Source organism: Misgurnus anguillicaudatus, chromosome 17 (genome assembly GCF_027580225.2).
Source record: "Misgurnus anguillicaudatus chromosome 17, ASM2758022v2, whole genome shotgun sequence".
NCBI classification, from domain to species: domain Eukaryota; kingdom Metazoa; phylum Chordata; class Actinopteri; order Cypriniformes; family Cobitidae; genus Misgurnus; species Misgurnus anguillicaudatus.
In genome coordinates this window covers 20,903,722-20,928,093 of record NC_073353.2, presented here as the reverse complement: position 1 = coordinate 20,928,093, position 24,372 = coordinate 20,903,722, and the positions used below count along the sequence as shown (strand labels likewise).

The 24,372-nt window shown below is 38.7% G+C and overlaps 1 protein-coding gene across 2 annotated transcripts in view; it reads left to right on the top strand.

Annotated features, from left to right (window-relative positions):
- Positions 1 to 524: 524 nt before the first annotated feature.
- The window catches only part of tmeff2a (transmembrane protein with EGF-like and two follistatin-like domains 2a), a 76,910-nt gene continuing 53,062 nt past the window's right edge, over positions 525 to 24,372 (top strand). The window contains exons 1-2 of one of the 2 annotated variants that reach the window (XM_055215145.2): positions 525 to 1,187; positions 7,406 to 7,515. In XM_055215145.2, coding sequence (XP_055071120.1) covers positions 1,004 to 1,187; positions 7,406 to 7,515 — 294 coding nt within the window. In that variant the 5' untranslated portion in view covers positions 525 to 1,003. The remainder of the gene's footprint in view (positions 1,188 to 7,405; positions 7,516 to 24,372) is intronic. The other variant, XM_055215144.2, reaches the window with a different exon arrangement.

Sequence of the window (24,372 nt, the reverse complement as noted above, 5' to 3'; positions counted from 1 at the left end):
TTTAAGTAAATGTACATTTTTGGAAGCAACTGTATTTAAATCTTTATGTGCATAAGCAGATGCTTAATCGGTAAGAAAAATAAAATATAGCATGTATGATATATTGCTATATCCACTACACTAAAGCGTCTATGCATATTTATGTCCACAGCCTGGGCATGTGTTAGCGGACTGTTCCTAACACTGCCCTGTTCCTCTGCAGTAGTTTCTGTTTAGGGCACCGGAATCATTTCACAACACTGCAATTACCAGTTTCGCATCGATTTCTTCTGCCATCATGCCCAGAACAGCGCTCAATTACTGGGAAGACTTTCTCGGCATGGCCCTTCGCCCATCCGTTAGCAAACCGAAGTCATGTTCAAGTAGACTACAGGGTGCACTATTCTGTAGCGGCCGTCGCTATGCTGGACCATAGCTTCGGTCCTGACACTCCTGCATCCCTTTCCACCAATCGGAGGCGCGCATGGGCTCCGCCCCGCCCCTTTCCCCAGACCACGTGATCCGCAGCGCTCTGGAAACCTGCCGCTCGCATTCAGCTCGTTATTGTGGTAAACAGGTACAGAGGAATGGCACGCGGCGCGTCTCTGACAAACTCACGGCGCTACACGAGCGCACGGAACGAGGACACCCAGTGTCTCTGACCCACTTCATTGGATGTTATAACTCCGGATGGGATATATGCTTTCTGCCCCATTTCTGTTTCTCAAAACCACCTCTTGCTCTTTGTTTTTGAACATTTTGTTTTGCGATCACCCGGCACACTTCCCTCCCGATACCATTCCCACCCCTGTCATCACCACTTCAGCACCCAGACCTCTCTCATTCCGCATCTGCACCCAGCTCTCGCTTCGGGCGGATCCTCCGGTCATCCTGAAACAGCTGCTTCATGGGGCACACTTCTGGAAAATGTCCCTCTCTTGGCTTTTAAGCTTACCTGCAAAGTTGATATCATTAAGAGCAGGGCTGCCGTTGCGCGTCTCTGAACTGCGTCCGGGGAACTGAAATGGGTTTCTCGGTGTCGGCGGCCCTGCACGAGCCCCGAAGTCCGCAACAGTGGAGCCGGATGGTGGGACAGTGGGCATGGATTGCGGTCTTGTCATTTCTTGCCACTTTCCCGGTGCAACAACTTGGCGCGTTCCCGTCCTCTCTTAGCGACTGTCAGACTCCAACTGGCTGGAATTGCTCGGGTAAGATGTTCAAGTGATCCGCTAATGGTGCTGGTGCTGCTGTCCTGTCGGTTGTTTGCGCTGAGGGGATGCAGTTTGACGATGGCTTAACGTTTATTTAACTATAGCTAGCATAGTAAAGTTTCATACCTAAATATATCATGATGTGTTATAATTAAAAAGATGTGGAAGACATGATGTTCGCTTTAGCGCAAGCTCTTCAATCGTGTCTATTCAATAGCTGAGGGAAATAAAGAAAAATCATTATAAAGTAGTTAATCCTATTTTTCTTTATCCGTTACGCTTAATATGCAAGAAATATTTTTTAGTGTTGGAAAAAAGGGAAATGATGCATGAAGCAAAAAATATAAATATGGAAAATGACAATGATGCGACACCGGTGAAGTCTATTTAAACTGATTCTGAGATCGTTTTATTTACCAGTCTCTAAATTTTCATTTTAATCTTCTGGCACACTTGCGGCATAAAGGAATTGTTTTGTTCACACAGATAAACCGAGGTTCACTAACAGTAGATGATAAAACATTTGCCGCACATTAATTTACCTGTTTTTCAAGTTCAGTGCGTTCAAACTGATGATTTGTAAGTTCAACACAAGCTTTCATCACTAGACCTTAGAAAACTCAAGACACATCTATCAAAATATCTCACTCTGTTATGTATATGAATATTTATTCTGTTATGTCATTCTGTTCAAAATACCTTTTTTGAGTTTCTGTGAAGATTAACTGCTATGCGTTTTTAGGCAAAGTCTTCACTCTAATGCATTTTCCTGAAACTTTTTTTTTATTTTTGACAGAGGTCAGGGGAAACTAAGTCAGGAACCTCTACACCCTAAAATAATCGTTTAATTTTTGAATGCTTTGCAGTGAAAAAAATTTAAATCGAACGGCAAATAGCGTAGAAAATGTGTTTTTAAAATTCTCGGTCAAGTTTAAGTTTTTAAGAATAAACATAAAAACCTCAAAACACAGACCTCAAAGTAACTCAAAGCATGTTTTACCAATCAGATTTGGCCTTCATATAATGCCTTTACAATAACTGCAGGGCATTAGTCCGTCTGTGATATTAAGTAGTAGGTTTTGATTCGGATTGCCATGGTTCAGTCTCGATGTTCAAATGATTGCACGTGAAATAATCATCACGAGCGCCCCAAGGCGCGCGGAACTCGCTGCATATTTGTGCTGAGTTTCTCGCCTTGGCGCCTGACTATCAATCAGCAGTTTACCGTGGGCAATTAGGTGTCTTTCCAAAACCTTGCCTCTTCTTTGCACCTTGGTTTTAAAACTCATGGCAATGGCATGCATGAGACGTGGGAAATTTAACCACAGACATGCCTTCAGGCCACATTAGTGTTTCCATGATTTACAAAAACAATGATAATAGATTATTAATGATCCTAGTAAAACAAATTAAATACAATCATACAGTCATTGTAGACCATGGAGAATAGCACTAGTTGCATGAATCAAACAGGTTAACTTGTGCCTGTATTTATTTTCATTCAAGCATGTTTTGCTTTTCAAACATTGATATGCAAAGTGACTTTTTACTATAATATAATGTCATGTGTTTTGAATGCAAAACCTATTTAAAAGCATTTAGGGACCATTATTCAAATAGCTGTCAATCAGCCTATGTTTGTGGTTCATAAAAATTATAGTGTGCATGCTACAAGTCACTAACACCAACACATGGAATTTTTGCATTTATCAGATGCAACTTTTGGTCTACAGTTTAAAACTTTTTTTATATATAAAACTTACAGCAGTACATTTTCTAACAGTGAATTGGGCATTAAAACACAGCATTAATGTCCAAAGAGACAAGCCAGCTGTGTAGTCAACAAACTGCCTATGGTGCACTGGCAACCAACACATGCAGTGTAAATTATTTTGCAAGGTTTTTATATCACTGAAATATCTGTTCACTTTTCTTGGCAGTATTATATTTCAGTACTTTTTGTCAATTTTACAGTAAAATTAGTCACTGCGGAAAGTATAGAGAGGTTTTATTTGATTGTTCATACAGGAGGCTCTGTTTTTGCACTGAAGGTTAACTAAAGGGTTTTTACTTATTATCTGTAAAAGAGATAAAAAATTACTAACTTAAAAGACGAGAATAGACAGCAGACCTTTCTTAACCTTATACAGAACACAAAGTTCAGAATTTCATTTCACATACAAACGTTTCGACTCGCAGACCTTAAGTACACAATACTGATTTACCCAATTTTTGTATTTTTCTGTTCCTATAACTAGTGCAGAAGATATTAATAAACAAAAGTTCAGAAAAAAAATAGGAAAGAAGCAACACATGTTGTATTCAATTAAGAGAAATGAAACAGTTTCCTTAAAAAAAAAAAATGTTTCATTAGATATTGCCTAATACACCACAAATAAAAGCAAAAGCATTTTCAACTAAAAACAATGCCCTGGAGTTTGTATTACAACTCTTTAATAGCCAGAGAAAATGGTTTCATGTCTCGAGTTGTGTCTAAACCTCACCTTTAGAATATCTGTGTTGCTGCCAGCTTGTTTCCTTCAATTATTCACCTCGCTGGCAAGACAGAAAGAACATTCAGTATCTCCCAAGATACTCTCCCGTCTGGCACCTTGTGAGACGTAACATGGGCTGCACTCTTCTCGTTTGTTTTCATGAAAATACGATGGTCTCAGGGAGAAAAGGGAAAACTGCAAGGCCAGGTGCTTGAGCCAAACCAAGTTTTTTATTTCACTGTAGACAAGAAGAACATGAACAGCAAAAGCAACAGGAAATTTTAGAGCAACACAACTTCAGCAAGGACATTTGGTCCACAGCGCTGCAATATTGATAAAGTGGACATTGTTGGCTAATCATAATATTGTAAGTGGAATTATTAATCAATACGGTTCGTGGTCCTTTATATGTATTTGTGTGTGACTTGTGTTATGAAGATGTATGGACATTCCCTAAATTGAATCCATAAATCCACCCTTCACCTTGCCACGGCAAGCTAAAACTATAACTCACACAACGTGTTTGTTTCAAATTGCTATTCATTAACCACTAAATAGCTTTTATGCAAAAGTGGCCGAGTCATGGAACAAATTATGCTACTCCAAACAACCCATTTTCAAAGCAGGTACCAAGGTTAAACTCATTACAGAGGATTTTTTTGAAGAGGTTTTAACTGACTTGTTTGGTGGTCCCCTTTACACAAGTCTTTTTTTGTGTGGATTGAGCCTATTTGTTTGATTAATGAGACATTTCCTAAAGGTGAATTGTGTAATTTTGTAATGTTAAAATAATTCGTCATTTTGCAGTTTACCATATTATATGATTTAAAGTGTAAGGCAGCAAAACTTTTTTTAAAAGTAAGTTGGTTGGCTTAAAACTTTGAGATAATTAAACTTCAAAATATTAGTATAAGTAAAGTGGAAATGTGTAAAAATTGTCAACTGATATTTTTAAGTTGATTTAATTCAAAATTTTAGGGCAACCTAAATAGTCATGCATCATCCCCCGTGTGTCACTCAGGATGTTTGCATGTAATGCGTTTTAAAGTACATGTAGGTTATATGATTTCTATGATGTACCCTGACATTGCTGTTTTACTTAAAAGGTTTTTATACGTACATGAAGGCTGTTTTAGATGCAGGATGTGTTGTTTTAACATGTTTTTGTTGGCAATCAGATAGAAGAATTTCTCGGGATGAAAGATGTAATTTCCTGTTTGGCGTCTCTAATCATTGGTCTGTGTCTTCAAGGAACGACTTTGAGGAATTTTTATTAAATTTTTGAGTTTTGTTGTTCGTCATTCATACTGCAGACAGTGCCTTCTTTACAATGAATTGTAAAACAGATCTTATCTGTCTATGTAGACAGCTACTGAAAGATCGTCCTGCAAGAGAGACTTTAAAGAGAGCATAACAAAATTCCATTCCTCTCACGGTATCTCATTATTGTCCTAAAGCTCGTTTTTAACAGACTTGCAAATGCTTCTTTAAGGCCGATCAAATTACCTGACTAATGTCTTCATTAAGTTTAAAATCTGTTTAAGCATTAAAGGACCTTTCAGAGTGCTCAATGGAGAAATTAATAAAATTGCAAGCACGGCACTGCACGTTTCCAGAACTCATTTCCTCCGGTGTGACCTGCAAACTTCCCTCCGAGTTTTTTACTTTTTCAGTCTAACCTTATATGGCAGTGAACTTCTTGATGGACTCCAGAGCTCAGATTCCCAAGCAGGGGTGTGCAAGACCTCAGGGGGCACTTGAAAAGATTTAGGTTTTGCTTTATGTACAGCACAAATTATGACTTGTGTATGTACTGGTTTTGTCAGGTTGTTTGGATTCATATTATCAATGTTAATAACATTCAGTAGAAAAGAAGACGTATCTGGTTTAGCCTTGCTGATGGTGATGTGAGCATTAAAGGAAAAGCAAGAAACACGTCTAGAGGATTAACTGTTCAGATGGACTCAACAAACATCAATAAATATTAAAACAAAAACAAACTACAACAAAAAAATCCCTGCAGTTGCTGAGTTTTGTTAGATCAGTGTATTAACCTTGTTGGTTTGTTGTGGCAGGGTGAGAATGACAATTCCCAACAGTGTGAATCCTTTTGAGATCGGCTGATGTTTAACTTGTGCCAAACTCTAATAATGTTGAAGTGTTTCTTTCACAGTTTCTAAAAAACTAGCACTTCAAGTCTTATTTTTGGATATTTTTAACTATCCTGCACAAGTTGTTAAGTATCCCTTTAGATGCATTATCTGCATGGCTCAAAAATCCACTTTATTATGATGGCTCTGGCAAAGCAACCTTTGACATTATTCCTTGCATCCATATGATTTATTAACGGATATGTTTGCATCTTTAATGCAAGGTGCGCGATTTAATCCAAGTTTAGTCTTAGCAGAAACTTTTTTTATCAATAAGCAATGGTAAACTAGTACTGGTTTGACTGTGGTTTTGATTTAGCTTTGGCAAATAATCTAGTGGTTGTTGCTTCAGGAGGTTCAATTGATTAAATGTCAGTTTATCACTCCGTAAAAAACTGATTGTAAACAAGATTTTTAATGAACTGTTGTAGCTACAGGCAATGCTATTAAGCATAAACACAAATATGAACTTTTACAAGATAGGATTTATACACAAACCGTAATTTTTCAGAAATTCTCAACACTGCCCGAGCCACACGCCATTAGTATAACAACTATCTCACAAGTCTTGCTTTTCTTTGACCCTCTCTGTAGCGTTAGCATTGGCGATTTCTTAAGCTGAAATGCAAATAAAGCGCATGGTTATGTAAGACATCTTTTGACGCTGTTTCTGGCCCTTTAGCGGGTGCCCAAAGTAGCTGAATGTCCTCTGGTGTTGTCGTTACAATGAGCAATGTTCTGCTTCATTCTAGCTTCTAGGCGTCACCGAATAACATGGGGTAAAAATACTATGTAGCACTTGCTAGAAGCTTATTTGCTTTGACAGCAAAAATCCCAGGGCACCCGAGCAGACCCACTGTTTTGTGTCATGTAGTCTTATTATGATGATGTATGGAGCTTTGAGTCAGAATATATGCTGCATTGTGGAACTTATCATGAGATATTATTCTTTGCATAATGTGCGTGTCATTTTTACAAAATTACGCAAATAACAGAGATGCTTTTTTCTTGCATAATTACAAAAGGTGTTAGATAAGACTGAATGATGTAGTGCTTAATGGGTACACTCATAAATGAACAGCGGTAAGCTGGCGTACTCTGAAAAATTCAATTTGGTTTTGACTCGGTGGTGCCGTGTTTTTGGAACAGCTCATCTCAACTGTAATCACTATAAGGAATCCTCGCAGACTTAAAATAAGTGCGTCCAGCTTTTCAGCGAAATGAAAATATTTCACAGACCCTTTACTTAGCTTATAATGAAAGCTGAGCACGGTGCTGCTCATACGGCTATTCCGAGAACTTCACTGTGCGCCGAATCATTAATCCTCCACAAATACTTTTTTAATACTTTTATTCCCGTTAAGAAAATGACTAAAGAACAAAATATAGTCTATGATGCGGATTATAACTTGATGGACCATTCAGAAGCATTGCCTGCTGACCAGCTGAGAAAACTATTATGATCAAACATGTCTAAACAACAATTTTTTGTTTGGGCTAGTTACTTTAGTTACACATTGCTGTGTATAAGCAGAGATTTATAATGTTTTCTGGCTTTTGTGTGTTGTAGGTGATGATGACCGGGACACAGATCTATTTCTTTGTGACACCAACACATGCAAGTTTGATGGGGAATGTCTCAGAATTGGGGACATAATAACATGTATATGCAACTTCAAGGTAAAGCCACTTTCGGTATATATTATATATATATTTTTCATACCACCCTACAATGGTACAAATGATTTCAGACTTTAAGTATATTTTGAGATCATTTTATTTGTTGGCTGAAACCCAATAGAACAAATAATAAAAATGGAAAAAATAATTCTGTTTTGTTCAAGTTTTGTGTTGTTTAAAGGGATATTTGTGGACCCCATTTACTTCCATAGTATTAATTCTATTAAAGTAAATGGAGTGTACGAATGGTTTGGTTACAAACATTTCTCAAAGTATCTTCCTTTGTGTTCATCAGAACAAATAAATTTATACGGGTTTGTAAGAACATGAGAGTGAGTAAATGATTACAGAATTTTCATTTTTGGCTGAAGTATCCCTTTAAGTACCATAGTAAGACTTGACAGATGTGAATGAATGATTTTATTCCTAAATACTGGACACTTGGCTTTAGTTAAACATTCATTTACACATTCATTTATAGAGCAGCCAAAACACGATTAAAACCATACCTAGAACACAATGACCACACAATAATACGATCATTTTCTCTTTTCACACTTTTTTAATTATGTAGAAAATCTCATTTCTTTTTGTGCACTTTTGTTGTTGTTTGTTTCAGTTCACACATCTATCATTTAAAGCTACAGTTTTAAAACAATTGGCCTCACAGTTTAGATGCAATGGCATGATTAATGTTACTTCACGTGATCTTGCACTATTTCCACCCCCGCTGTTTTCTGCATTACAGATTTTTATTAGGACTACTACTCTCTTGTTAAACAAAAAAGTGTCCCACGTTGACTACTTTGGCCTTGAGATCACTTTGAAATGAAGACAGAGTGAGTCGTCTTTAATAACATATCTGAGTTTGGTCTAAATGAAAATGCATTAGAGCCCCTCCAAGGCACAGAGCACACAGGCACTCAATGAGTCTGTTATTTTTATCCCAGCTAGCGAAGGAACATTAATTCTTTTGGCGAGATAAATAGAGATACCTGCCCCCCCACCACTTTCTTTTTCTAGTCCAAATACTTGTATCACTTGCATTTTAGGACAGCCCCCAATCTGTGTCTTGTTTTCATTTGTTTTCAATTCAGGCGCTAATGCCATTGGTGAAAATAGGATGGCTTGATTCAAGCGTCCTGGACTGTACGCCACATGCGTGCAAGCAGAACTTTGGCGTCAGATAGCTTTAATCTAATAATGGCCTGTGTCTTTATTCCATTAAGCGAAATAATTCATCAAAGACGGATCATTGTGAGGCTTGTGATGGCTATGAGGCCCTGGGGAAGCCTGCAGTCAGGGAGGTAGCTTCGCTGAACAGAAGAATATGGTTTGCTCTCTGCCCATGAATAGAGGTCATTCAGTCCCTAATGTTCATTTCGTGATGTTTATACACCTCACACCAGCTCTTGGAGGTGCCCTGCACATCACTCACGCTGGGATGTTTATTTAAGATCGGCTTTTTAATGGTTTTTTAAGTATTCATTAGGTCTGGATGTTTGGTTGACTTGTACTGCTTTCCATGGGGTTCACCAAAACAAACTGGAAGGAGTTTGGACACGATGTCACTTTCTGATGTGTCTCCCGCATGTACCATAGAGAGAAAAGAAGCCCCTGGGATTAATGGGAGGAGGACTGCTGTTAAATATGAAAGTGTGTTTTATTCTGCCAGGTTGAATACCAAGTCACTTTACTAGAGAAAGATTAAATAAGTAATAGAATGTCGTCTTGAAACTAGCTAGAGAAAAAATACTACACTGTGGTGGATGTTTTTCTTAGATAATATACACTCAAAGGATTATTAGGAACACCTGTTTCAATTTATTATCTAAACGACCAATCACATGGCAGTTGCTTCAATACATTTAGGGGTGTGGTCCTGGTCAAGACAATCTCCTGAACTTCAAACTAAATGTCAGAATGGGAAAGAAAGGTTATGTAAGCAATTGTAAACGTGGCATGGTTGTTTGTTCCAGACGGGCTGGTCTGAGTATTTCACAATCTGCTTAATTACTGGGATTTTCACGCACAAACCATTTCTAGCGTTTACAAAAAATATTGTGAAAAGGGAAAAACACCCAGTATGCAGCAGTCCTGTGAGTGAAAATGGCTTGTTGATGCTAGAGGTCAGAGGAGAATGTGGCGACTGATTCAAGCTGATAGAAGAGCAACTTTGACTGAAATAACCACTCGTTACAATCGAGGTATGCAGCAAAGCATTTGTGAAGCCACTACACGCACAACCTTGAAGCGGATGGGCTACAACAGCAAGACCCCACCGGGTACCACTCATCTCCACTACAAATAGGAAAAAGAGGCTACAATTTGCACGAGCTCACCAAAATTGGACAGTTGAAGACTGGAAAAATGTTGCCTGGTCTGATGAGTCTCAATTTCTGTTGAGACATTCAGTTGGTAGAGTCAGAATTTGGCGTAAACAGAATGAGAACATGGATCCATCATGCCTTGTTACCACTGTGCAGGCTGGTGGTAGTGGTGTAATGGTGTGGGGGATGTTCTCTTGGCACACTTTAGGCCCCTTAGTGCCAAATGGGCATCATTTAAATGCCAAAACCTACCTGAGCATTTGTTTCTGACCATGTCCATCCCTTTATGACCACCAAGGCATGTACCCATCCTCTGATGTCTACTTCCAGCAGGATAATGCACCATGTCACAAAGCTCGAATCATTTCAAATTGGTTTCTTGAACATGACAATGAGTTCACTGTACTAAAATGGCCCCCACAGTCACCAGATCTCAACCCAATAGAGCATCTTTGGGATGTGGTGGAACGGGAGCTTTTTTGATGCCCTGGATGTGCATCCCACAAATCTCCATCAACTGCAAGATGCTATCCTATCAATATGGGCCAACATTTCTAAAGAATGCTTTCAGCACTTTGTTGAATCAATGCCACGTAGAATTAAGGCAGTTCTGAAGACAAACACAGTATTGGTATGGTGTTCCTAATAATCCTTTGGGTGAGTGTACAATCATGTCGTATACAATACAGTCTGAGAACAACCTAGCAAAATAAAATGTCAGTCCTACTGTACCCAAGCCTAAACCAGAAGCATTACGGTGTTTTTGCAAAGTGTTGGTTGTATGTGAAACCTTTCTATTGTTCCGGTTGTATACAGTGTTGCAGATCCAAAACGTTCATGTTTTCGATTTGTTCCCGTGGTTGCTGTTTATTTTGATGCATTATATTTGATGCTTTTTGAATAAGGAAATTTAAGTTCAAAAGAACTGTGAAACGTGCAATTTAATGTAGCTGAGAAAATAAATCGAATGCACCAAACACTTCCCTATGGCTGAAAGCAGAAATTGAGAGCGATTCAGAAATAAAAGTCATTTAAATGCTGGCAATATTTGCCAAAAACATTCTTAAGCATGTTATTGAATAGTGAGAGGTTGTTAACCTCCAAATCAATTTAGCCTTTTTATGCCATTTTACCTGCCTGAAGATAGGCAGCCTAGCTCTCAATTTATGTAATTCAAATTGCGGCATACCTTTGCATCAGTAAACAAGTTACTTTTCAAACCCGGGGGCACAACATGAATGCCATAAATAGTATTCCTCTCTCTCTCTCTCTCTCTCTCTTTCTCTCTCTCTCTCTCTCTCTCTCTCTCTCTCTCTCTCTCTCTCTCTCTCTCTCTCTCTCTCTCTCTCTCTCTCTCTCTCTCTCTCTCTCTCTCTCTCTCTCTCTCTCTCTCTCTCTCTCTCTCTCTCTCGATTAATTAAATGATTAAAATATCAATCTTTTGAAATATGAATTCTAAATAAATTCCAACTGTAGAAAGCAGAGTATAATTCTCAATGTTTGCCATTTATATATAATAGCTCTTCGATTTTCCCCATCTGGACATTCATACCTTCATGTCATAACAGATTCAGCAATGATTGTGGACGCTCGTGTATGCTAAAGCTGATAAATTACTATCTTATGACACATCTGATCTAAAGGTCTGAAGCTTGGTCATTTATGTGCACTTACTGTTTATTGCTTTCTCGCATGATCCCTTCTAATGGGCGGGTTATTGCTTAGCCTTAAACTTTTTGTTTTAGGCCAGTTTGCAAGCTACATTATAGTGTTGTTCTGGCATACTGGTGATGTGTGGCCTTTCAGCGTTAAAAGGCTTTCTCCTATCCCATCATAAATATGCAGGGACAACGATGAGCAAGCTATTTGTAGGCTGATTTCCACTGAATGTGTAAGCTTTGTGGTGGTATTAAAGCACTGTGTTTTATTGTATGATCCAGACCAGCACAGCAACGTTGAGCTATCTGTTTCTCCATCCAATGGCAGACGGTGAGGAGTGTAAAGGAGGGCTTCATCTGTTGACACAGAAAGGAAAGGTTCTTTCATCTTCTCTTGCTTGGCTCTCATGCTCTCTATTCCTGGTTGATACACTATCCCTCCAGTCATTCTCAGATGTCTGAGGTGTTGCCATTTTTGACTTTCGAATGTGGTCTGGCTGATGTAACATACGCTGTTGAGATTGAGTTCTAAGCATGAAGCAGCGTTCAAATGAATTTACCCATGAGAAGCAGCACGTCCTTCAGTTCTCCTTCAGCGTGAACTCAGGACTAGCAGACAGTGGCAGAAGGTGGACGCCTTCCCTCCGGGCCTTCGGCTGCCCATCATCAGAGCCATTTTCAGCCAGACCTCTTTGCATATATTTCCATGCATTTGTGATCCTTTTATCATCCAGTCACATGGTTTTTGCTCAGGCTGGAGACGGATTAAAAGTGGGCCTTTATTCCCTGGTGCAATTAGACGGTCCCTCTACAAATCTGAGACAATGAGCTGTATAAATCATTTTCTACAGGTCAGAAGCAAAATTTGAGTATCGAGAATTGGCTTCCTTTTTGAGTTATGAGTTGGAATTCGTTTTGAATTGGCCACGCCTTGCAGGATGTCCAAGTGGAATGATGAGAAAGGGCATCTTAACACAGAGGAATTTCATACAATCTTCTGATAAACATAAATAATTACCTCATTAGGTTTGTCTAATTATGCCTATTTATTCCCTCAAACTGTATGCAATATGCATTTTTACATTTCATATACACTATTAAAATGGATTGTTTCAATCCATTCTTGGGAAAATATTGTCAAACTCAACTGGTGGGGTAAAACAAAATGTACCTAAAAATAAGGTCCATATTTGACCAAATCATGAATTGGAACAAACATGCATAGGTTAATAGAAACCAGTGGCGACCGGTGACTTCTTTTTTTCGAGGGTGCTCGATGCGAAGTTCGTCACAACATGTATGTTGTAGCCCTTAATTTGTGTGGTCCGTTATTTCAAAATATGTGTTCTGCTCGTCGAGTGAACCTATGTGCATCACGTTTCTTGTCAAAATAGAAGCGTCTAAAGGGTTTATGATAAAAGAGACGCTCGCGTTTGCCATATACTTGCATCATTTCATGCGTAATCAGAGTTTTCTGTTAAGGGAGTGTCTTGCGTGTATTTTTTGAACGTGACTGTCTCTTCATCATAAATGGTTTTGACGCATGTGCAGCAGGCACTTATTTTGACAAAACACGTGATGCACATGGTTCACATGAAGCAACAAACACATATTTTGAAAATACACGACACGCCGAACACTTATTTTGAATTTGCGCCCCTCGGATGAGCAGTCAGTAGCCGCCACTGATAAAAACCCATCAGTTGGGTCTGTCCATATTTTACTAAAGTAAATTTTTTGAAGAGTTTACATTTTTATGATTTAAAAACTGGATCTGGATTTCCCGATCCTGAAAATACCCAATATTCTGTGTACAGTATATTATGTTTATCCATACTAAAATGTTCAATTCATATTCTGAATAAATAATTCTGGATAAAACAATGCATTTTAATAAAATGCCCAAAGAAACTTGCATAGGTTTTATTGATTTATTTAGGATGACATAGTAATCATTACTTGCTGCTTCTCTTTGCCACCCGAATAGTATTTTTTTTTTCGTTCCATCCTATCTTTCTAAAACCTTTAAAGCTTTTTCTTTTGCTCTTTTACCTCATGTCTATCACCCCTAATAGCTTTCCTCCATGAGCTGCATGCCACAGGAGATAACTTTCACCAGTATATCAAAACTGAAGCAATTAAAATCCGGAAGGAAGTTATTTCAGAGTTGAATAGGTCTAGTTCCCTGTAAAAAAGAAATAATTCTGGTGGGATTTACAATGTAGTCACGTAGATAGCACCTGTTTATCCTCCTAGCTATGTTGGATGGATGTGTCATACGTCTGTGTACTTTGAGACCCTGCACATGGCATGTGCTAGACATGAGATTGGATGGTGAGTTGGCAGCTGGTTAGTTGGGGAATCTCTAGAGGTGGGTGATGTTCGTTTGCACCCAATGCCGCTCAGGACAGCAGCATCTGTATCAGTCTCCGCGCGGCTCCCCTTCGGCCTGTCAGACGCTATTACAGAAGAGCCGTCTCCCCTGACAGGGCCCCGAGAGCTCCTTGCTGGGTACAGCTTCGTTCTAATCAAGAGCAGACTGCCAAGCGGTTAAGGAGGCAGGCAGGAGCCTTTCCACCCTCTCACTAGCCCCTCCTCACCGGAGGCATGCAGCACGTACCCCGGCATCCTGGGAATGAGGAATGTCACTCAGTCACACAATGACAAGCACGTCTCTGACTGAAGGGTGCAAAAAATACATCATCTAGACGTGCACCAGATTCTTTTTTTTTTTTGCTTCGTGTTTGTGCCTCTCCAGGATATCTCACCTCATCTGTTTCTATTTTTTTCCTCCCATGGCCCTATCGGCCACCCTGCCTCTGAGCTGTCACAGATAATGTGCTTCTTTAAAAAGCAAGGATGGAATCGAAATGCACCAAGATGCAGTTGCTCCTTTACTTTGCCAGATGAAATTTAACTTAAATTCATCAGTTTGGACAGCTACTTCAAACTCTCGCTAATATTGGATATCCTGTTTTAAGTCCCACTGCTGAAGTAGGTAGCATTTTAAAAGGGCAAATGAAAGGAAAAACAATACTTTTATTTGTTGCTTTCCAAAAGCTTCACAATGAATAAGCAATAAATAGAGGCATTAAGCAACCAAAAATGGAGAGCTGATACTGTGAAAAAGTTTTTATCTGACACATTGCAAGATTTTAAAGGCTATTACACTAAAAGATCTTTCACCCACTGAGGAGATTGTAAACCTGGGAACTGAAAGCAATCTGAGGAACGAATAAAATGTGCCAAAGTGTTTGAGTTCAGTAAACCAGACATTTAAAAGTATCACATACGAGTGAATATTTACATGTACAGTACCATTGCGTCCTTGCGCAAGACTCTTTCATTCACACTTTTTCCTCAGTTTAAGGTCAACTCGTCCCATTGGTACGGAACTAATGATCTGACAGAAAGGCCCAGTTTTCCATCGTCTTTCCCTTGAGCTTTTACTCTGTCACAAACACTGTGCCAGACATCCATCACTCCATAGACCCGGCTGACAGGCCCACTCCAAGACGCTATCTCTGTCTTCTGTCAGGAACCAGAGTTGTTCCAAGTGATTGAAACATTAAGGGGTGAATTCACTAAACAGTTGCATGACTTTTGCAGGGAACAAAAATGCCACCAACAATCCATTTCACCAGGCGCAAATTATGTGAAATAGAACTAGTGTTGTATTTTAATGTTGTTATCTCTCTTTTCGGCAAATGATGAAAATACATTCACTTTCAATGATGAACAAATTATACTGCCTTAAAGAGCACCTATTTTCCGATTCACATTTTTACATTTCCTTTGTTGTGTAAGTGTGTATTAGTACATGTTAACGATATGCAAAAGGTACATACCCAAAATAAACGATGATGCGAGTTATCATTTCCGATGTAAATCTCTTTTCTTGGACTACAACAAACACATGGATTGTACTTCCTGGGATTGGTGATGTAGTAAAGACTGACATTATCATAAATCCTCCCGCTTGGACTCACAGCCTGTAAGTTAACCTCTCGACAGACACGGGATCTTGGGGGCGGGATGACATCGTTTTATTAATGCTGCTAACAATATAGCCTACTGTCTACAAACATTAATAATATTAACATTACTATATATATATGTGTTTAGCATCAGTGTATGGTCTCTGTTTTGAGATACAGATGCTCTAGCATCATAAATGTAGTATTTTGTGACAGAAGTTCAGATCGTTCCTCCAATGATTTCATGGAAAAATGATAGACAGAATGTGTAGCCAATTAGATAACGAATCCAACGATCTTTGTATGACGTTTTATTTTCAGGTGTGGAAACTGCATTTTATAAGCTAACATAAGGATAAATAATAATGAGAATGAACGTGCATGTAATCAAAAGACGTTTATTTTGGGGATGACTGGCACTTAAAAAGGCACTAGTCTTACAAAAACCCTTGCTCAGTGGCGGTTCTACACGGAGGCCAAGGGTGGCCCGTGCCTCTGTAGACAAGTCCCTGGCCACCCCTGTGGCCACCCCGTGCTGACCAAATAAAAAAGTATACATTTATTTTGATTTTACACACGAGCGCCAAAAGCGGAACTAATCCAACGCACAACGTTCTTAACGGGCAAATAAGAGCGACACACCCAACCACTGTAGCTGGCTGCGGGTGCTGGGTGCTGCTCAGCGAGTGTCTCAATTCGTTCCCAATTTTCCGATGTTGAGAATGTGTATGCAGGTTTGGGCACTGGTAAGGACTCTAGCTCACTTGACATTGGGACACTGTTCACTTATTATCCTGTGACGCGGCTTTTTTAAGTGCGTTGTGATCATTCACAGCAGTTACTCATCAACAACAGGCAAAACCAACATCTCGCTAACTTTTTAAAGTTTACACATTGTAAAAAGCGCTGTAATTATGCTCTTACATACACGTGCATATAATTGGAGGAATATAATTAAATGTGTCATATAAAAATGTTTACAATTTAAAATAAATATTATTTTAAATACTGATTAGATTGTGGTCCCTAACTGTCTAGCAATGTGTGTTTATATGTAAACTAAAACAAACATTTGTCTTTATAAAAATTTGCATTCATAAAGTTTATTGAGTAGGCTCGCATGATTTTCAGTTGGGGGGCTTTAGAAAAGAGCCAAACTCCCCTTTTGCACCTGCACTCACTCTTGTATTAAATAAAGATTTATATGATTGTAAAGTAAGATAAAGTTTATGGGGCAGTTTCACGGAAAGGGATTAGACTAGTCCTAGACTAAAATAAATGTAAGAGCTGTCCAAACTGAAAACAACTTGCACTGACGTACCTTAAAATACATCAGTGCCCTTTGTTTTGCTTCAAAATGCACACAAGTAAAGTATTTAGTAACCCATGTTTGTTAAAACTAGTTATATTTCCTAATTAAACTAAGGCCTAGTCCTGTCTTAAACTAATTCCTGTAACCGCCCCTATAATCTTTAAATATAATTTCTTGCCGTTTTTTTATGTGCCCCTCTGGTAAAACACTGGCCCCTCCTTGGCCCCCCTAGTGAAATTTGTCTAGAACCGCCACTGCCCTTGCTAGAACCTCATTTTTGGGCCCATTGACCTCCAACGTGAAACATACAGATTAGCTGGCCAATCGGGGACACAGAGCTTTTCAAATCTATGCATTTCAGGAAGAAAGTGAAATCTGGAGCTACAAAAATGTACGGTATGTGGAAAATAATGTGTTTTTTTAACCATAACCACGCAAACACATTGTATTATACCAAATACACAAAATAACACTGTTTTTAGCAATGAAATGGGTGCACTTTAAAATTATATACACAAATAAATGTCATTTATATTTTTTATGAAATGATACACATTAATGATACATTCACAAAATGCATGTGTAAACCCCTGTATATATCCATGTGCATGGTGTAGACAACTACTTTTAACATTAAAAGCAAGTTGATCATACTAGATCTGCTCCATCCTCCACAACTTTACAATCAGATCCAACCGGCTAGATTAGTGATTACGGCATGTACAGTCAATTTAATTCAGCACAGATTTGTATTGCGTAATTCCTCTAATGTATCTAACACTGCATAAAGCACGTTAAAAAAGTTAGGCCCTCAGCGATCGCGAGTCTTCTTAGTCCAAGTGCCACTTGTGACATCTGCCATTTTCAGGTTTTAGGAAACGAGGTTGGAGTGCCGCAGATGTCACATGGAAAATACTGGAATTCCCAGAGACAATGTCCTGACACGCTCCTTTTTTCCTCAGGGCTTGGACTCCATCTTTGACAGGTTTTTCTCCTGATAAGGATCAGCCAATGTTACTGATACGCGGCCGATAGGCTTTACGTTATCTTAATGGATGAGAAAAAAACAGCGAGGCAGACATCACGTCTGTGTCTGTCTCTTTAAATGTCAGCTTGAGCTCCGCGTGTGATCTTTCCTCTGTCTGTTTGCAGTCGCAGCCGTTCACTCCTGATGCACTTTAAGCATCGTTTTGGCCTCTCGTGTTTCTCGAGACGTGCTGTTTCAGCCCCTTATAATGCACCCAAGGGTGAAAAGAAACACCACATAATGCCAAATGAATCAAATGGATTATATCATATTCCGCAATGCATAATTAACTCACAATGTTTCATCTCAAGCTGTTGTATACCCACTGGAAGTAGTCAAGTACACACGTTTGCTTTTCTTACTCCATATCAGATACTCCTTTAGCGGCTCTCGGTCTGCACTCAGGATACTGTTATGTTTTGAGTACGACATGCTCAGATTTCACACTCCTTCGCCAGTATTCCTATGTTCAGTGTTGCATGTGATTTGCATTAAGTTATTATTCACTGAGAATTATCATTTGCAAACATACAATTTTACTCTTTTAAAGTTTAAGCATTTTTAAGGCCACAGCCGTTATATACACTATCACGGGTTTTAAAAACAAATGGAAACCTCTGAAATATATTGAATGGGGAACAAGAATTACATTTGATGTCGCTGGATAAAAGTCAAGTGGCATTTCCTGACAGTGCTGTTATAACATGTCAGCACCTGTTACTGTAGTTTTACTGTAGTTGTTCCTCATACAGAGGAACTGTATATGCAGTCAGTCTTATCAGTCCTCCGATCTCCTCTGCTGCTCACTGTTCAGTGTCTCACTTTAATTGCCTGTCTTGGTTCAGTCTAGCACCGCTGGAGACGTGTTTTTTTTTTGTGTGGAGGCTAAGGCAGCACGCGTGGTGCCTAGCACAGACAGATTGACTTGTCAAAGAGAACGACTGATTTGTGCCGCTGGATAGATGAATAGATCAACTAATAGATGGACTGACTGATGGACGAATGAATGGCTGGATTGAAAAGAAAACTGATGGATGGGTAAAAAAACAAGGGATTTATGGGCTGCCACGTGCTCAAGGCTATTTTGTAACACGCATACTGTGTCTAATAATGCCGCAACACTTTTTCTTGCACTTTCTGCCTTTTGACTAGGTGTGACTTCAGTTTCCGATAAAGTGTTGTGATGTGGTAACACAGGTGTTTTGTTTGCTACTGTCGCTGTGCATCTCAACATTGCGACTCAGACTTTCAAATAAGTAAAAGATAATGAGGAAAAATTTAGCAGAAGCTGGGAATGTGGTTGTCACTGGTATCTGGATCACAGCACCACAGCAGCCCCTGCAGGATGAAATTGCAACTGCGGCGCATCAGATGGAGGTCCAGTTAGTGTGATGGATAAAGTACTGCAATCAATTTAGTTTTTTCTCTTTTACAGAAGCTAAATACTGTAAAAGGTCAACATAAAGATAATTCTATATGTAGTGCACACATGCACAAATGTATATTTTGGCATTTGGCAGAAGCTTTTTATTCAAATCGACTTACACTGCAGGTACATTTTTATCAGTATGTGTGTTCCCTGGGAATCAAACCCACCACCTTTGTGATGCAATGCTCTACCAACTGAGCTGCAGAAACGCAAATAACTTTGAAACAGTTTGCTTGACTTGGGGATAAAGTCAGCAGATAAAGTATAGAGCCGGCCACTTCATTTATGTAACAAAATGAAAATGGTAACAGTACTTTAACTTACAAAAGCAGTATGCAAAATCATGTAATTTAACATAATCTTCCATAATATAAAGACTTTATGTGAAAATATAACCTTAATATCTGTATTAATGTTACAAACATGCTAGAATTTTTGCTGCACTAGATAGTATGTACTGTATGGGCATAGTATGCACATTTTCAATGAGCATAAAATACCTAGAAAACATTATACATGTTTGCCAAGTGTGTACAGTAGTATACAACAGAGTTTACTGCTTAGAGTACTATATCCTATAATGCAATGCACATTGCCAACACGAGATTGCCAGCATGAGAGTTTATTAATCTAATACAAAAACTTAGCACTGTTTATTACTATATTGCTGATTTAAAATATGTTATTGCAAGGTAATCTTGACAAAGTTTTTATTTTAGTCGATAGCTGCCCTTACCAAGATGACCGCCAAGTGAATAGAGTTGCCTTAAGGACTATGTAGCAGTACAGAAATATGTAACTGTTCTTTTTGTTTATTGAGTGCAACAATTTGTGTTTCTATGTCTGGCCCCTGTTGGGAGACTTATTGTTTAAGATTTTGTGTTTTTGAACACACGCTGTTCATCCTTATGGCCGTCACTTATAGCTCTCTTTATCTCTGAGGTCTTTTTGTTTCTGTCTCCCACTCACTGTCTGTTTTTACTCTAGCTTTTTTTTCTTCCTCGGGCTAAATTATTTAATTACAAAGATGTATTGGATTGTGTTTTTACTTTAAGATCTGCTGTTACTGTTGTACAGCAGGCAATGTATAGTATACAATCAGTAAAAGCAGTGGATACTTAGCGCTGAGAAGGTGTTGTTATTTTTGCGACTGACCTTATTGCATATGCATTTCTAGGAGTTTTCCTTTCAGACACAAAATATATGAGAGAAGAGTATTTAAAGGATTCACGCAATGCGATTTACTAAGGTTTGTGCGTGTGATATTACTGCTATTTGCGCCATTATTTAACACAGAAAAAAGCATGTCTTAAATCATTTTGTGCTTGAATGGCTGCAATTGTTGCTGATAAGAGGAGGCATCGTAGTGATCAGAGAGCGTGTGGTACAAAGGAGAGGATTTTTTCCTCTTTGAAAGTTTAAAAGTCCTTGAGAGTTTATTTGAAATGCCAGAGGAACATATTATTTAAAAATATTATTTGCCAAGCCATGTCATTTTTTATTTGCTGGAGGAAATTAAAGAGGAGAAGTCACACAATAGCAGGTGCTTCAAAAGTTCTTATAAACTTTATTTTTTGTTCTTTGCAGTGTACTATGGCTTTGTTAGCTTGGATTTCACACCCTGCATTTCCGTGGTGCTGAACTCAAGTCATCAGGTGTTAGTAGATCACCCACACCTGCAAAGCATCAGCTCTGCTTATTTGCACTTTTTTAGTAAAATATGTTATTGCAATGTATTCTTGACAAATTTTTTGATCAAAATTTCAACTTTTATCTGGAGATAAAAAATAAGAACTGCTTACCTGGTAGCCATCTTGAGTGTCACAGTCAAATATGTCCATTCCCAAAAAATTTTTTTGAAAATGTTAGTTCCTAAAGGGCTTAAACAATGATTGAAAATTGTTGCTACTTTTTAGTAAAATATGTTATTGCAATGTATTCTTAACAAAGTTGTGTTGGTCGTTATGGAAATCAGCTGTTGCGCCTGTGTTATTTAATTTGCACCTTTTTAGTAAATAACCCGCGGATATTACCACTCCTATCTGCCTTTTTTGGAATTGCGTTTTGACGCTAATTTGCCCCTTAAATAAATATAGTGTGTTGTCCCAAAGCTAAAGGGCTCGTTATAGTCGTGCGTAGGTCCTACGGCGTAGCCGCGACGGCGTAGGTTCCCAGTCATTTTTCATTTATACTTTCGTGTCGTCGTCCGCGTCGACGTGCAAACACACGCGCAGACCGCTGGTAGGCAGTATCCACGCGTGTAACCACAGTAGCAGCGCGAAAGTCAAAAAAGAAGAAGCTTAGCAAGTTAACCCACAAAAAGAAGAAACAGCAACTTGTTGTGTATAATTTAAGAAGACCAGCAATGATGGAAGTAAATAAACAACGACTTTTGATGCAGTTTGAGTTAAAGGCGGAGTGCAAAATGTTTGAAAGCCAATGTTGATATTTGAAATCACCTAAACAAAGACGCCCCTACCCCAATAGAATCTGGACCTTCTTTTAAAAGACCTGCCCCACACACACGCAACCCGGCAAGGATGTCAGTAATTAGACACGCTCCTTACTGCTGATTGGCTATAAGTGTGTTTTGGTAGTCGGCCAGTCTCCTTTTCCAAACCGTTTTTCAAACATCGTGGACTCAGCCTTTAAATCACTCCTCAACTTGGCTCATCTTTGTTTTCACCGTCACAAACGGAAATACCTATGACGCAGATTTTTTTACCTGACCGGAGGGGTTCTGGTGGACCAATCCTACCGCTTGCGGTCCGCGTAGATCTGACGCGCTGTTAAAATTTTTGCGAGGTGCACATCAGGCTACGCAGAGCTACGCACAGGCTACGGATAGCTTACGCCGTAGCTACTTACGCACGACTATAAATCGGGCTTAACACTGATTGTATTGTTTTTAGGGTGTACTTCCCCCCACAGTCCAAAGGCATGCAGGTCAGGTGAATTTGAGAGGCCACCTTGTCCTAACCCTTACTTGTGTATAACTTACACCGGTTTGTTCCTTAAACTGTTGTTCCTTAAACGGTACCTTAAACGGTTTGTTCTATGAATATTGTCATAAATGCGCTGGCGAAAATTAATAAATCTTTATCAAAATTCATTTTACAGTATGTGCATTTGCAAATCTAACTTTTTTGTGTTTGCTTTGTATTTTTAAGCACAGTTATTTAAACTATTTAGCATCTGTTTGTGTTTCTGTAGCTCAAATGGTAGAGCATTGTGTTTATAGCTCAACGGTTGTGGGTTTGATTCCCATGAAACACACGTACAAATAAAAATATATAGGCCTACTTTAAATGCACTATAGGTTGCTCTGGATAAAAAAATCTGCCAAATGTTTAAATGTAATATTATCTTCACTATTATAACCCAACATTTAGTCGCTCCTGAACTGTCTATTACATCAATAGAAAGACATTTCTTTCTAGAAGTAGAAATGGTCTTAACCTCCTAAGACCCGAGCTTTGGGTTGCATTTTGCATTTCTTCCAGCTATTTGGGGTAAGGAAGAACCAATAATTATAATAACCAAATATTTTCCTTTGAACATGAAGCAGTGTTATTGTCCACGTTTGTGTACAACAGGTTCCAGTTACACAGAATAAAGGATTATGGTGCAAACAACAAAAAATGTGATGACACAAACCAGGTCTTAGGAGGTTAAAGGTCCATATTCTAATGGTTTTACATGTATGAGAGACAGAAAGTAGTGCATTGGAGTTAAACAGTTAAATTGGTCCTGTAGCAGATATAAGGCTGGATTACATTACCTGAAAGTAAAACGTTTCAAACACTTACAGGCTGTAAATGGCTTCATAAACCAAACTAATGCATACATCAGCATTAACTTGACTCGTGTTGGTCCGCAGTGGATTGCAGTATAGTTTGTGTAATTCAGTTGTTGATGACGGGGGACGGGGACTGTAAAGGCATCCAGGGTTATTTATAGGAGTTTTTGGACAACACAACTAATTTTGAAAAGATCAAACTGTTCCCGCAGTAAATAGTCACAAGTTCACTACTGTATATCAATCAACATGCTTTTCAACTTTATCAAGGTCTTTCCATTTCATCAAAACGTCACTTCAGTCTTCTGTGACCTGCAAGTGAAGAGTTGTTTCTCTCTGACAGATCAATGCCTACACTATATGCTCTTTCAACTGTTGCTGACAAGCAGTGCAGTCATTACTCACCCTGTTCCCAATTACCCCATTACATCATAATCACCCGCTATTCTTTCTGAAAGATAAAGTTCTAATGCCCTCCTTCCCCTCAAGGGGCAAATTCAAAAGTGCCAATCTGCAGGGGCTTGGCAAAACAGGCCTTTCTCAGGGCATGCTGTGGCTGCCTGTAGCTGGGCAGCCTTTCTCGCTATTGCATCATGCCAGGTCTAAAAGATTAATTGAACACTAGAAAATTGTGGAAATGTCATGGTTTAAAAGAAAATAGCAAGCTTTGAAAGCTCTTAATATCCATTTATTTTTCTCTCTCATTCTTCTGAATTGAAGACCAGATTGAAGAGATCTACTCAATACTTTGCTCTTCACTGTCACTCTATCTTTTATTTCCTCCTCCATCTCTGGTTTTATCTCCTTTTTGGCCTAGTGAAGTATTTTTGTCAAAGAAAAACGACAGCCTGATTTGACCATGGTTTGATAAGGAAATACCTATTTAAAAAAAGCCGTATTTTCATTCTTTCAATAATTTCCTCAGGCCATGTTGTAAGTAGTTATTTTGCAAAAACAGGAAATCCAGTATTCGCACTCAAGGGTATATTTAAGCAGGTCCTGGGGGTACTTGGAAAGTTTTCAATTTTTGTTTGCTAAACCTGTGAGTCTTTGATACCTGTAAGGTACCTTCTCATTAAAACTTTTTACAAATGATGCATTCGCTCGTGGGTGATGTTTATACTGGCTGAGCTTCTGTGGTGTTTAAATTTCTCAGTACAAAAAAAGTGCAAATGACTGAGTCTAGTCTTGTTTTCTCAAAAGTGACTTTTGTTTGTTTTGATTCTTACCATCTGGGTTGCATTTGTGAATAAATTTGCTTTCAGAAAGTTTTTTCAGAGAAAGTTTCTCAATGATTGCAGCTAGACCTGTCAGAACGTATGAAA